Source organism: Dermatophagoides pteronyssinus, unplaced genomic scaffold (assembly GCF_027571235.1).
Source record: "Dermatophagoides pteronyssinus isolate colony J.1.1.1.1 unplaced genomic scaffold, Derpt_VIB-CSIC_2022.12 sq0004, whole genome shotgun sequence".
Classification (NCBI taxonomy): domain Eukaryota; kingdom Metazoa; phylum Arthropoda; class Arachnida; order Sarcoptiformes; family Pyroglyphidae; genus Dermatophagoides; species Dermatophagoides pteronyssinus.
The window spans coordinates 1,057,033-1,072,770 of record NW_027461528.1 but is presented as its reverse complement, the minus strand read 5'-3'; the positions used below and the strand labels follow the sequence as shown (position 1 = coordinate 1,072,770).

At 28.6% G+C, this 15,738-nt stretch overlaps 2 protein-coding genes across 5 annotated transcripts; one reads left to right on the top strand and one right to left on the bottom strand.

The window, feature by feature from the left end:
- The first annotated feature begins 1,839 nt into the window (after positions 1 to 1,839).
- On the top strand, positions 1,840 to 4,762 carry AsnS (asparagine synthetase). Its single transcript, XM_027345205.2, has 4 exons — positions 1,840 to 2,128; positions 2,207 to 3,060; positions 3,152 to 3,626; positions 3,692 to 4,762. The coding sequence occupies exons 1-4, from the start codon at positions 2,043 to 2,045 to the stop codon at positions 4,170 to 4,172; spliced, it is 1,896 nt and encodes a 631-aa protein (XP_027201006.2). The 5' UTR covers positions 1,840 to 2,042; the 3' UTR covers positions 4,173 to 4,762.
- Rab3-GEF (Rab3 GDP-GTP exchange factor) lies at positions 1,844 to 15,652 on the bottom strand. Of its 4 annotated transcripts, none has more exons than XM_075819530.1 (13): positions 14,418 to 15,652; positions 13,604 to 14,347; positions 13,063 to 13,507; positions 12,461 to 13,000; positions 12,021 to 12,396; positions 10,819 to 11,938; positions 10,077 to 10,752; positions 9,382 to 9,799; positions 8,903 to 9,316; positions 8,728 to 8,834; positions 7,305 to 7,313; positions 5,413 to 5,485; positions 1,844 to 5,317 (listed from the first exon to the last, which is right to left on the bottom strand). In XM_075819530.1, exons 2-13 carry the CDS (start codon positions 14,143 to 14,145, stop codon positions 4,986 to 4,988), a joined length of 5,052 nt encoding a protein of 1,683 aa, XP_075675645.1. In that variant the 5' UTR covers positions 14,146 to 14,347; positions 14,418 to 15,652; the 3' UTR covers positions 1,844 to 4,985. The 4 variants fall into 4 exon arrangements, with proteins under 4 accessions (XP_075675645.1, XP_075675644.1, XP_075675643.1 ...); XM_075819529.1 differs by having other exon boundaries at positions 10,002 to 10,752; positions 13,604 to 14,370; positions 14,418 to 15,646; XM_075819528.1 differs by having other exon boundaries at positions 10,002 to 10,752; positions 14,418 to 15,646.
- Between the last annotated feature and the right edge of the window lie 86 nt (positions 15,653 to 15,738).

Genomic DNA, 15,738 nt, shown 5'->3' with positions numbered 1-15,738 from the left:
TGTTTAACCGTGTGTTGAATTCACGAAATGTTATTCCCTATCAACAATATTTTGGTCGCAAACCCGATGTTTCAAATCTGAGAATTTTTGGATCGGGGGGAGAAGCATTGGTCAAGGATCGTCATAGTAAATTTGATCCAAAAACTAAGTTTGTTAGGATGGTTGGCTATCAAGGTGAATCTATTTATCGCGTGTTTGTACCATCTACTCGTCGCATTGAATTATGTTCTTCAGTTATATTTAATGAAAAGCCTAAATGTTCTTTTGATGTCAGATCAAATGTAAATGAATCATCGAATGTCATCAATGATGCTGATAATTTTATTTCTGTCAGTGAGTCATCTGAGGGTGGCATCGATGTTAACAATGAAAATCGTCGTGGACCTGGTCGTCCTGTTGGATCGCGAAATCGTTTGTACCAACGTGATGAAGAACGAATTGCTTCTTTACGTCAATTGCCTAGTCGTTCTTTTGTTGGTGTTGGTGTTCAAAGTAAAGTCATACAAAGTCATACAAACAATAATTTATTTCGTAATCGTGATTCAATTTTACGAAATGTTTGTGTTTCAAGTTTTTGTAAAGTATGACTTAATACTAAATAGGGGGGAGTGTTGTAGTATATTTAGAATTTAGTAATTGAATTATACTTAGATTAATATAAATATGTGAACACTTGAGTTAAATAAAGCTAAGCGTAATTCGTATCAAATTTTACTCTGTCTAATAGTAACAAACCAAAAAAAAAAAATTTCTCAAATTTCGAAAAAATTCCTTAATCTAGAAAAAATCTTCAAACATTCTTGTGAAAAAAGAAGAAGGAGAAAAGTGATTTTTTTTCAATTTATAAATCTTTTTTCCCATTAAATCGACTTTATTTTGGTATCTTGGTGTTTTTTCAAATTCAAAGAAAAAGCAAAAAACGAAGAAAATTTCCAAAAATCGATCATATGTGATAGCAACAACGAAATGAAAAAAAAATAAACATTCGAATCAACGGCTATATCAACATTGATGATACATATGGATTTAAATGTACAAAAAAAAATCCACATCCACACACATTCCAAATCAACAGAAAAAAAAAATCTTTGCCAGTTTTTTTCTGGTGTTCTTTTTTTCAATGTTTGCATAATTTTTTTTTGTGAATTTTAAGTGCTTTAACGAAAAAATTTTTCACTTTAAAAAAAACAACTTGTTGCTAAGCGCGTAAAATATATGTTTATTTAGTTTGTACAAATATTATTTTCACATTTAAAATTTCAATCAACCAGAAAAAAGAGAGAGAGAAAACAGCATTTTTTTCTCAATTATAAATGACCGCCGGATAAAATGATCGATGGAGACTTGGAGATTAATTTTTCTATATTTGCCAATGTAAACGAAATTTTTTCATTCAATTCAAACATCAACAGCAACATAGCGACCACAAAAATTCATCAAAAAAAATGGCCATGAAAATCATTTGCCATACATTCATTCATTGCCTGCCATCCATATAGACGCAAAGCAAAAAGATACAAGTTCAAGCGAAAAAAAATCGATCAAAAACCAAAAAAAAATCATATCAAATTTCTCTTTATCATCATCATATGGAATTAATTTATTTCATAAGCCAAAGAGAGAACGGAATACCAATCTATTTTTGCCATGTGCCGCTGCTTTTCCCAATAATAATAATCATTACGTACTTCTTTTTCTGCTTCAAATATCAAATGTTCGGGTTAAACATCAGTGGTGGTTGATGATTATGATTGAATTAAAAAAAAAAATATCATAAGACTGATGATGATGATGATGATCGAAAAAAAAAATTAATAAAAAGCCGTTTCAAATGAAAATAATCTTTCTTTTTGGATTTTAGTTTGTGTTGTTGGTTGGTTGTTTGTTTGTTTGTTTGTTGGTTGGTTGATTCGTTCATTTTTTAAAATTCGTATTGGCTGTTTTGTGTGATTTACTATAATAATTCCATCCATTTACATTCAATTTCATTCCGATTTCGATTTTGATTTTAATTAGTTTGTGTAAACATCATCATCATCATTATGTGTGGAATATTTGCCGTACTTAATTATTCAAAAAATGATGATGTAAAAAAAATTCGTCAAAAAGCATTGAATCATTCGAAAAGGTATCAAATTTCATTACAATTTTTTTGTAATTCAATTTTGTAATTTTGATTGTTTACGAAAAAAATAAAAAAATAAAGAATTCGTCATCGTGGTCCAGATTGGTCAGGATGTGTTATATCGGATAATAATATATTTTGTCATGAACGTTTAGCTATAATTGGTGTTGATTCAGGTGCCCAACCAATTGTTAGCCATGATAAATCATTAATATTAACTGTTAATGGTGAAATTTATAATTATCGTAAATTGAAAAATAAATTATTAAAAGATTGTCAATTTGTTACCTATTCGGATTGTGAAGTAATTATACATCTTTATCGTATGTTTGGTAATGATTTTGTTAAATATTTGGATGGAATATTTTCATTTGTATTATATGATAATAATGATAAATCATATTTGGTTGCAAGAGATGCTATCGGTGTAACAACACTTTATTATGGTTATAATAAAAATCAACCAGAAACATTATATTTTGCATCCGAAATGAAATGTTTAAATGATTTATGCGATACAATAATGTCATTTCCACCTGGACATATTTATAATTCAAAACAAAAATCTTTTCAACAATGGTATCAACCAGAATGGTATAATGAATCATTGATACCAACTAAACAGCCAGTCGATTATGAAATGATACGTAAAAAACTGACAAAAGCTGTTAAAAAACGTTTAATGTCTGAAGTACCATATGGTGTATTGTTATCAGGTGGTTTAGATTCAAGTGTTATTGCATCAATTGCAGCACGTGAAACACGTCGTATGCTTAAACATGAATTTGTTGCTAATAATCAATTTTTTAACAAATCATCAAATGATGAAGATTTAGTAATAGCAAATAATGGTGATAGTAGTGGTGGTAGTAGTAGTGATGAACAAACTGATTCTTATTGGCCAAGATTACATTCATTTTCGATTGGATTACCAGATAAGTATTATATAAATAACGTTTTTTTTCAAATCTTGATCCTATCCTAGTTGAACAAATTATCTATTTAATGAATTTTTTTGAACTTTACGATCCCCTGATTTAGTTGCAGCAAGAGAAGTTGGTAAATTTCTTAAAACAGTACATCATGAATATACATTTTCAGTACAGGAAGGTTTGGATGCAATTTCCGATGTTATTTATCATTTAGAAACATATGATGTAACAACTGTACGGGCAAGTACACCAATGTATTTGTTATCAAGAAAAATCAAAGCAAATAGTGTTAAAATGGTATTGAGCGGTGAAGGTTCGGATGAAATATTTGGTGGTTATCTTTATTTTCATTCAGCACCAAATGAACAAGCATTTCAAGAAGAAACAGTTAAACGTGTTAAAAATCTTCATACATCGGATTGTTTACGTGCAAATAAATCAACAATGGCATGGGGTCTTGAAGCACGTGTACCATTTTTGGATAAAGATTTTCTTGATACGGTTATGAATATTGATCCAAGAGAAAAAATGTGTTCGAAAAATCGTATTGAAAAATATATTCTTCGAAAGTAAGACAATAATAATAATTTTATTGTGAAAATTAATTACCAATTTTTTATATTTTGATGATTAGAGCATTCGATACATCGGATGATCCGGATAAAGAACCATATCTACCGGATAGTATTTTATGGCGACAAAAAGAACAATTTTCTGATGGTGTTGGTTATTCATGGATTGATTCATTGAAAGCAGAAGCTGAACATCGTATAACTGATCAAATGTTTGATTTACGACATGAACGATGGCCAATGGATACACCAATGACTAAAGAAGCATATTGGTATCGTGAAATATTTGAAATGCATTATCCACAACCAGCTTGTATGGAAAGTATTGTACGATGGATACCACGAACTGATTGGGGTTGTCCAATGGATCCATCTGGCCGTGCACAAAAATCACATAACCAAGCATATGTTAAATCTACAGCAACAATCAATGGCAACAATACAAACAATATCGATGAAAATGGTCATTGTAAAACAACAATTGTAAACAATGGACAGAATAACAACATTACAACAATGACAAATGGTTCGATGGTACATTGATTCCAAAGAATTCAGAAGAAGCAATCAAAGAAAGAAAAAAAATCCCTAAACCCTTTTTGTCCAAATTAAATAGAAATTATTAGCAAAAAAAAATAAATAAAAAAATTGAAAATTTCCGAAAAAAAATCGATATTTATTTCAAATTATTATAACACAATTTACAAATATAAAGATTCTAGAAAAAAAAGATCAAAATACAAAGTTAATTTTTGCTTGGTGGTGTAAGTTTAGTTCAAATAATAATCAAGTTTTTCTATACAAACATTACACAAACAAACAAACAAACATTACACTAATCCTTATTGAAATATAAGCTTATCCTAATTATGATGATATGATATGATGATGATGATAACGATGATGAATTTAAATACCTAAACAAAACAAAACAAAATTCACAATAATAACAACAAAAACAACAATGATGATGATTATGATGATGATGAAAGTTTCATTTCTATACTTTATCTATCTCCAATTTGTCAATTTGTAAAAGTACAATTAATTAAGAAATCTTTGTGTGTGTGTGTGTGTGTGATTCTCATTCATTCATGAATTCATTTGTGTGGGATTCTCTATTGTGTGTGGGGGAGTAACAACAAAACAAAACAAAACATGGACGGTTAACGTAATGGATGAAGATATGGATGATGATAAGAATATAAGGAACTTTTTTAAATGAAAAAAAAAGAAGAATTAAACACAAAGGAAAACCAACACACACACACACACAGACAAAATGTACAACAGAATTAACCAATTCTCTGTCAAGTTTGTCAAAACAAAAGTTCCTAAAATTCTTTAGATTTTTGTTCAGTTTGATGATTGTTGTTGTTGTTGAGATTGTGGAACAAGTATTGCACTGATTACTGTTGATGATGATGATGATGTTGTTGTTGTTGTTATTGTTGTTGTTGCTGTCGATGATGATGATGATGATGATCGTTGAATATTTGTTGGACAAAGATTTTTTGTATCCATTTTTCCATGTAGTTGATGATGTTGGTGTTGTTGTTGTTGTTGTTGACGTTTATGTTGTTCAAGACCAGCAGCAATATAGCTAAAAACACAAAGTACAGCATAACATATTTGATCGGCCATTTGTGAACGATATTTTCGTTGAATTGTTTGTCTTGTTTTAGGATCTATGGAAGATTTTCGATCAAAATAAAAAAAAACGAACGAAATGATAGCGAAACGAGATGACAAAAAAAGAATTGTGTGAAAAGAAAATTCTTACTGAATTCTTCGATGATAAATATTCCACCTTTTTGTGTAAAACATTTTCGTATGTTTTCCAAACGAATGAAAAACTATTTCCATTCATTCAATCAATTAATCATTAAGCGAAAAAATGAAATGAATAAATAATATTGGGAAAGAAATTGGAAATAAAAATTACAAGAGATAATAATTAGAATTAATTAATGAATAAAAAAAATGTTTATAATTAACCAAAAAATCCTGAATAATGAAAAAAAACTACAAACAAACCAGAAAATAATAAAATTTAAAATTGATAAAACTTGAAATGAAATTTATAAAAACAAAATTCCAATCAGATCAGGATATGATATTTTGAAGATCAACTTTGTTTGTATATAAAAGGAAGAATTCCCGAATATCGGTGTTAAATGTTTTATCTGACGTGTATTGTGTGTGTGTGTGTTTATTGATTTGATTCGGGTATTGGTGTGTTCTAATTTGGTAGATGTATTTGATGCTTTTTAAAATTTTTTAACCTGTAGTTACCAAACGCACACACACATACATGCATACGAAAAAACCGACTAAGCAAAGGTAAAAAATAAAATTCAAGCTAAAAAAATAAAACGATAATTACGGCAGGCAAAATGGACAAAATGCACACCAAAATCAATCAATCAATTAATCAAGCACGATCGATAACAAACAAACAAACAAAAATTAAATTAAAATCAAAAATCAAAAATCAAAAAACAAATCATCATCTATGATTTTGATTGTGGTATATGAAAGAGAGGAAGAGAGAGAGAAAATCAAAAAAAAATTCTTTGACTAAATTGAAAATTAAAAACCGGCTACTAATTCCACTAATTGGATACTAATTGATAAATTACTATTACTACTGCTAATGAACTAAATTGAAAAAATTAAAATTCTAATACAGAAAAAAAACGATTCTCTCCTTTTGTTTATATAGATTATTATTACACACACATAGATTTTAAAGCGACTAAAATAAAACTTCATAAAAATTGGATAAACATTTAATGTTTTTGGGGTTTGTTTGGATAAATTTGAGATGGTTTTCAAGAAAAAAAATTAAAAATGAAATAAAATAAAATTAACCAAATTGGGAATAAACAAAATTAAAAATCAAATAAAACAAATAAAGCAAAATAAATGAAACAATTTTTATTTAAAAAACCCCGGAAAAAGATACCTTTTTGTATGACTAAATTATTCCAATTAACTAATTTTACTACTACTAGTAACTAACTACTACTAAATAAAATTAGTAAAAAAAATTATTGAAAAAAAATCAATGGAATTTTTTGGACAATTTTCTAAAATTTGTTTGTTTGTTTCAGCATCAAATAAAAAAGATACACACACACACACCTTCACACAACATTCTTAAGCAGCATAGTTTCTATGTCATTTTTTTTGTTGTTGTTGTTGTAAACGGATATCAAATTTGTGTCAAAATTAGTTTTAAGTGTGTGTATGTGGTGCACAAAGGTTTCAAACAAACAAACAAACAGAAAAAAAAATTCCGGTGAAATTAGGTTTTATTTGGTTTTACTGGGTGAAATTCGGGGTGGTTTTTCTTGTTTGTTAGTGTATTTTTTATATTCAGTTTATTTTTTGCATTAAAAAAGTCGACAAAATAACATATCCCGACCGATTTGAATATTGTGTGATTGGGAAAAAACAAAAATCAAATTGAAAAACAAAATCAAATAAAAAACAAAACGAAAACGAACAACAATAAACAAAAGAGATGGAGAGAAAGAGAGAAACGAAAAAAAAAAGAAAAACTGAAGCAAATGAAAACCAAAAAAACTACAAAATTCTACAAGAATTTTTTTACATATAAAAATCAATTTTTATAAATTATTTCAATTATAAATAAATATAATAATATACCTCAAAATCCTAATCCAAAGTAGTAGGAATTGATAGTTTTTTGTTTTCAATTTAGAGAGAGAGAGAGAGAAAAAAATTTATAAGAAAAAAAACATTGTTGCAAAGATAGATCAATTGGTAGGATTTTGATTGGGAAAGGATTAATGATAGAGAAAAAAAAAGAAAGAATTAAAAAGAAAATGAATCAATGAATTTTGATAAAATTTAATAGATTTTTGTCTTTTAAGTAAACAACGAAATTAGTATTTGGTATGTGTGTTTGTTTATTTGTCTATGGAAAAAACTTAATGAATGATTAAATATTTCAATGCAAAAATCCCACACACCAAACTCACACACACATAAACCAAGAATATTCACAAGCAAGATTACTATTTTACTAATGTGAATTTAGAATTGAATTTCCTGTATAGATGAAAGAAGACTTGAAAATTATAAAATTAAAAAAAAACAAAACAAGGAAAAATGAAATGAAATAAAACATCCTAGCCATCAAAGGACCATCTCAAATTTTAAAAAGTCTAGGGTTGAAAAACAAAAACAAACAAAAAAATAACAGAGGAGAAAAACAAACAAACGAACAAACATCTAGGAAAAATAATTTTATTCAATTGTATGCATGTATGTGCGTGTGTGTGTAGTATCTTGAATCAATCAAATTATCATATACGGAATTTGATTCGATTCTCCAATAATAATTTTTTTTGTTTTGTTTAACTAATCTCGATTATTTTGTTTGGTTGATTGGTAGATCGGTTGGTTCATCTGTCTTGTCTGTTTTGTTTGATATTTTTTGAGTGGTCCGAAATAAATAATTATCAATCAACTTAATCAATCAATCAATCAATGGTTAAAATGTTTACACACACACAACCGAATCATAATGATGATATTCGAAACAAAACAAAAAAAATCAAAGGCGCAAACTTAAATTTGAAAAATAATAATGAAATAAAAAACAAATCAATCTGGTCAATCTTTGGTTATAAAGATTTTGTTTTTTTTTCGGTGGGACAAAATAAAAAATGAAATCAGAAAAAATTAAATTAAAATTCAAACAAATTGAAAACGGAATGTGAAAAAAAACATTGTTGTTTCATTTAATTATTTGATGAAATATTTCTTCAAGTAAAATACTAATCAACGATGATCAAACAAAACAGAAACAAACAAAAAAAAAGATTGTTAATCAATCAATCATAAGTTTCAGTGAAAACAAAATACAAATTACCAATCACAAACAAAACAAAAAAAAAATATTCCTATTCTGTTTTCAATTTCAAGTTCATAGATGTACATGGTCTCACACATCACACATTACAAACAACAAATTTATTTTTTTCAATTTAATATAATTAATGAGGAGAGAGAGAGAGATAAAGAATAAAAATTGAATCAAACATCAGGTAAACCAAAGACTTACCTTACTATTGGCAAATAATAAACCAACGCCTTCCATACAAACTTGTAATAGGCCACCTTCACCACTTTTCATATCTTGTATTGGAAATTCACCACCAAGTTCAGTACCTTTTTTTTATAATGAAAAAAAAATTTAGTAAAAATAAAAAATTTTTTTAAAAATTAACAAAATTTACCTGGCAATGTACCTGTACCATTTTGTACAGCACGTTCCATTGATTCTTTAATACAATAATAAAGATCTTTACATTTACGTGTATAATATTTATGTAATTGTGTATGGGCACCATTACGGCGCCACAAACATAATACTTTATTTTTGGGCGAATAAGTCATATTGACTAAACGTTCATACCACCAACGTTCAATAATAATACCATTTATTGAACGTAATATGAGACCATCATCACGTACCTCCATGAACATCATATCACCCAATGAATCAGTACCCATATGTACAGTAAATGTTTGCCGATGTATTTGTCTTGTTGATAATGGTTTTAAATCAATATCATTACCATGTAAGTAATCAATTTGATCTAATACTTCATTAATTTCGGCTGAATAAACAAGACCAATATGACATTTACCTATTTATAATTACAATTACAATTAAGATAATTATGATTATTATTTTATTTTTCGATATATTTACCCAATAAACGACGACATTTACGTTTAATTTCGGTACGATCAATATTGACCATAATCATAAATGCAGTCATATTATATAAAAATGTTGCTAATAAACGATCCTCTTCATGTTCTAAACGTTTTTTATCAATTTCCGATAATGTATGATATCTACTCATCATTTCACCTGGACCTTGATCCATACCGATCAGATCACGTTCTTGTGAAACAGCATCCAAAAATACATCTTCCCAAAATTGCATCTGATCCCATAGATTTGAACGATTATTACCAATAATACCTTCAAATAGATAATATCGTTGAATTTCCATCGGTATTGAACCGATTAATGCACCACCATGATAACGAAAACCAGCCGATATTGATGATTTACTACTCCATACACTTGATGTACGTGATTGTCGACCTTGTTGTAATCCCTGTTATTGAAGAAAAAAACAATTCAGAAAATTAGCTTAAAATTCTTTTGGTTACGAAATATGCAAAGAATTTTGGTTTCCCTAAAAAATAGCTAAATGGTATTTGTTGTTAAATGTAAAATTGTTGAACAGAAAAAAAACGTGGAAAAGGAAAGGTCTATTAAAAACAAACAAAAAAAGAAAGAATAAGTGGAAAAATTACTTCTATATCAGTGTCAGAACAGGTAGAACGAAAAGAATTGCTGTTGAATAATTTCGTGCCAAAAATAGGATTTACCGTCAATGATCCGGCATCAGAGACATTGCATGACGGTGATGCATCACTTAATACATCCGATTCAAATGAAATTAATTGATTTAACATTAGATTACGTTTCCAATTTGGTGTTGTTTGTTGTTGTTGTTGTTCATTTGATTTTGATATTATTGTTCCTTTTGTTTCGGATTGTAATTCAGGTGATGGTTGTTGTTGTTGTTGTTGTTGTTCAATATTAATCGATTTTGAAAGATTTTCATTCGAACCAAATGGTGTTGAACGTTGTGAACAAGTTGCCGTTGTTGCTGCTATTGATGATTTTTCTTCCGCTGTCATTTCTTTAACCCAATAATGTGTATGTGCAATTTCTAATATTGCAAATGTACTTGCCATACCACCACTACCGCTATTATTATTATTACTGGATGGATGATGAAAATAATTTTGTTCTAAACCATAAATCATTGCATTCAGAATTTTCAGTAATCCTTTCCAAACATTACGTGGTATTTGTACATCTTCAATATGATCATCAGGGCCAATTTTTCTCGGTACAGCTTTATTTAATAATTGTATTACTAATGAACGATATTGTTCATCTTCCATTAATTTTTTTAATCTTGATAATTTTAACCAACCAATACCTTCACCATCCAATACTGAATTTATTGAATCTTTTAAGAATATTTGATTATCACTGTATAAATTTAAAATTATTAGTTAACCCTTCAGACGAACAAATAGAAATTAAGAAAAAATTTACCTATGATTTTGATTTTTTTGTTCAATCGATTGTTGTTGTTGGCCTGATGTATGACGAATTAAATTTGATTTTTCAATCAAACCTTTTTTACCTTTTGGAAATGGTCCAAATGGTTGTGTACGTTCTTTTACTTTGGCCAGATTTGATTTGCTAAAAAAACCCGATAACATACCGGCTGTTTTATCGGCAAGACCATTAAAATCATTTGACATTGATGATATGATTGATGATGATGATGATGATAATGGAAGTCCAAAATTATCTACATTTGTTGATTGTGGTGTATGTTGTTGTTGTTGATGATGATGATGATGATGTTGTTGTTCATTTTCTTCTTTTGAATAACGCCAAAATTCTTTTGCCTGTCCTTTCATTGGTTCACCAAAATCTTGTAATTTAGCTAAGAATTTTTTCTTACCAGCTTGTGCAGCTGGTTTTGCTACAACTTCTTTTGCCACCGCTTTTGCTTCACGTGCCATATCTTTTGCTTCATTTGTTAAACGATCTAGAATTGAATGACCACCCGATATTGAATCACGATGTGTTTGTGATTGTGAACGTGAAAATACTGATGATATTGATATAGCTTTTGTTAATGTTGGTGTTGATGTACCGGATGATTTATCCAATGAATTTGATGGTGATATGTTTGGTATTGATGAACTTGATGCATAGCTAATATTTTCTAATGCTTTTGGTGTTGAACTACGACTAATTTCGGTAATTGGTTCCATTGTTTCAGTACTTTCACTTGTTACTTTATTTAAATTTGATGTTATTTGATTTAAATCCGGTAAAGTGATGTTTGTTTTTTCATATAATGTGGTTGTTTTAAATTCATGTTGTTGATCATCATCATCTGAATCTGAATTCGATGATGATGATGATGATTTATGTATTTCTGGTTGTTGTATTGATTGTTGTTGTATGGAAGATTTTCTACGAATTTTTGTTCGTGCAGTTATTATTGGAACAATATCAACATTCGAATCATTATTATCTATTTTATCATAATAATTATCTTCAGGTATTGATGTTAATTGTATTGATTCAGGTGGATGAAATATTAAACTTGTATCACATAATGTAAAACTTGAATTTGATGGATCTCTTAATGTATCTAGTATCGCGTGATTTTGGAAAAATAAAAAAAAAACATTAAATCAAATGAAAAGAGATATGGATAAAGAATGAAAACTCACTTAAATACTCGGAATTGATACGATTTGCATTACACATTTGTTCAACAAATTCATTCAATGATGAATATGATGATGATGTACTTGGTTCATCAATACTATCATCATCATCATTTGCATTATCATCGTCATCATCATCATCGTCATCATCATCATCATCATCATCACTATCTTGTAATTCTTTTTCCAAAAATTCTTTAAAAATTTTTGTCAATTTACAATTAACATTACTGCAAACACGAAAATTTATTGTATCCAATTGAAAGCTATACCATTTAGCTTTATCACCAATAATCGCTGGATCATAAACACCATTTTGAACACGAATAAAGGCAACATTATCAGGACATAATGACCATTCGGCAAAAAATTCAACAGCCTAATTAGTAAGTATGTAAAAGACATTGATGATAAATATTGGAAAATAATAGAAAAATTTTTACCTGAGTTTGAACAAATTTAGTTAGGAAGACAGATGATTTAGGACGTGAATGTAGAAATGAATTGATTTGAAAGGCAACAACAGGTCTTGGAAATAAACGTATTGTTCGTGTATATTCAGAAAAATTCAATAATAAACCATTTGAATTGAAAAATTTAACCATCGCTATACGGGCAGCAATATCAACCGAATCAACATCATTACCAAATGATAATGGATCAAATATACGATTTGAACCGATTTGTTGTTGTTGTTGTTGTTGTATGGAATGTAAGGATGTGTTATTGCTTGTTATTGATTGTTGTTTTAATTGAGCCGGATTTGTTATCGACATTGATGCAAGAACTTGTTTAAAATGATTTTTCAATGTACTACCTTCTGGTTCAGGTAATGGTGGTAGATCATCAGCAGCAGTTGGTTTAATTATTTTATTTGTATCCAAATCAACTAACCAAACATCATCGGGTAATTTGAAATTTCTTTTATATAATAAAAATGATGATGGAACACCTATTATGAATGGAGTTGGTGCCAATAATAACTAGACCACAAAAAAAAAATCAATTAATTTGTTAATGTTTTTTTTTGTTTTTCGTAATTTACCTGTTCAGCTGAATTCATACATGTTGGCAATAATGGTATCACAGGAAACATATATTCAAATGGATAAATAATTGTAACAAATGCCATAACTGACATTGATAGGGCATTATAATCTCTTGATTGTATAACAATTTTATGTTCCATCATAATCATTGTTATTACTTTTAAACAAGTTTCAACACCTAATAATTCTAATGGTAAATGTAATGGAAAATCTATTAATGAAAATCTTGTATGATCAGGTAATGCTAATATTAATGGTTGATGAATTTCTTGATCCAATATTTCTAATTCAACTTTTGTTTTACCCGGTACAGGTACTGGTGAACTTAATAAACGTAAACACCATGTTTCAATTTCACAAACATCATTTAAAATATTTTCGGGTAATATTTTTGTAAAATCTGGTTCAAATTTTGTTGTTAATAATGTCCATACAAGATCTCTGAATAAAATACATGAAAATAAAACAAAAAAAATAAAAAAATAATCAAAATTTTGTTTCTGGAAAAAAATTTCAGAAATTTTCTTCTTTTCTTACCTTCGATGTTTTTTATCTCTATTTCTTTGGCTAAACATAAAAATCATTTTTCTTAATATTGTTAAACATTCACGAAATGTTGAAAAAAATGGATGATGTGATATAATACATAATGATATCAAGGAAAGGCATCTTTGTTTGGTTTTACTACTTCCAGTAGTTTGTTTACCACAACCATTACCATCATTATCATTATCATCACCTGATTTTGAACAACGTGGTGTATGTAGATCAAAATTTCTATAAAAATTCATACAAATACCATAACGTACACGTGATGTATCTTTTTCGGTTAATGCAAATACAAATGAATTTGTATCCCTTTGTGATAAACGTCTTATATCCGTATTAATACAACCTTCTGGTTGACAAAAAAATACAACATCCGGTGATAATGGAAAATCTTTATGATCTTCAGGTGGATAACGACGTAATAATTCTGGTAGCTGTACTGATTGTGTTGATGATGGTGTTCGTGTACCAACAATAACAATATAATCCAATAAACGTGGTGAAAAAAATTTTTTCACACAATCTGCCATTGTTTTTGACTTTAGGATTTTTCAATTTTTTTTTCGATTTTTGAATTTTACATTTGATTTTTTTCACTTGCTTGCTGGCACATCAAATGAAGACAAAAAGAATATTGAACTAACTTAATTTGGGAAATTAAGTTTTTTTGTGGGAAAGATGATAATCCGATTAATGATAATCGAAGCTCTTTTCTTTTGATATTTTCGTTTTCTGTTCCAAAAATAATTAATTAACTAATTAATTCAGGTAAATTATCCAAAAGCAAATCAGCAACACTTACCTGTGAGTGTGTGTGTGTGTGTAGGTGTATGTGAAGGTTAATTGCTTTAAAATTTTTTTCAATTAATTAAATTCAATTTGTTGTTGTTGTTGTTGAGAAATTGATTGAGCCAAAAAATTATTTGTAGTTTTGTTTTTTCCTGGCCATCATAATAATTTTGGTTTGTTTGTTTGTTTATCGTCGTTGTTGTTAACAACAACAAAATAGCTGGAAATATTCAATCATTTTTGAAGAAAATTTATCATTTTTTTTTCTCTCTTTTTTGATTTGAAAATTGATTAACAATTCTTCACCGCCACCTTTACCATCATTATCGTCATCATCATCATTGTCGTCGTCGTTGTTGTTGTCGTCGCCCATTTTGAAACCATGGCAATATTGATTTTTTTCTTCGTGATTGAATTCAATTCAATTGGCTTGGGTTTTACTGTTACAAGCAGTGAATTTTGTTCTTCGGCTTAATGACAATGAATGAATGAATGAATCTGATGAAAACCAGATGATTGATTTCAAATGAATCACAATGTTAACACAACGAATGAATGATGAATGAATGTTGTGTTTGAAAAAATGTTGATCACACTTATGAATCGATAAATTTTATTTTTGGTGTGACTTTACTCAACCAACAGGAAAATGTTCGTTTCAAATTTGAAAAATTCTTAGCTGCAAAAAACCAAATCGATTCTTGACAGATTCTTGATACGTCAACTAAAGTAATGATCGGAAGAATTTTAAATTTAAGAAACAAAACCACCAAAACCACAAAAGAAAAAAAAATTTTGAAGCAGAAAAGATTAATTGAATGACGTCTATAATGATGATGATGATGACGAAGAAGATCTTTGACTAATTGGATGGTCAATGTGAGTGATGGAAGGGGGGACAAAAACAACATCAAAAATAAAAAAAATTTGGGATTCAAACTCGAAAATAAAGCTCAAATTTGACTGCTGCTACTGAAAAAATAAGGGGAAATATAAACTTGGGTGGATGGGGGAAAAACATTCAAGTATTCTGACTCAATACATATGGGATTTTTTTTGAAAAAAAAATCTTCGGATACCCAGTTTTTTCTGGTTTTTTCCCGGTTATATAGACACAAACACACACACACATACCAACAAGGACGATGTAGTTGTACAATGAAGGCAAAAAAAAAATCCAACAACAACAACAAAAATGGCGTTCCAAGTGTTTCAAAATGAAGATAAACCTAAATTCAATGAATGTATATATCACAGGGAGCTATATAGTCAAATGCATTCACAATGTTCCAAATGGAACATTGGTTGTTACGAGACGTAACGAAGAAAAAAAC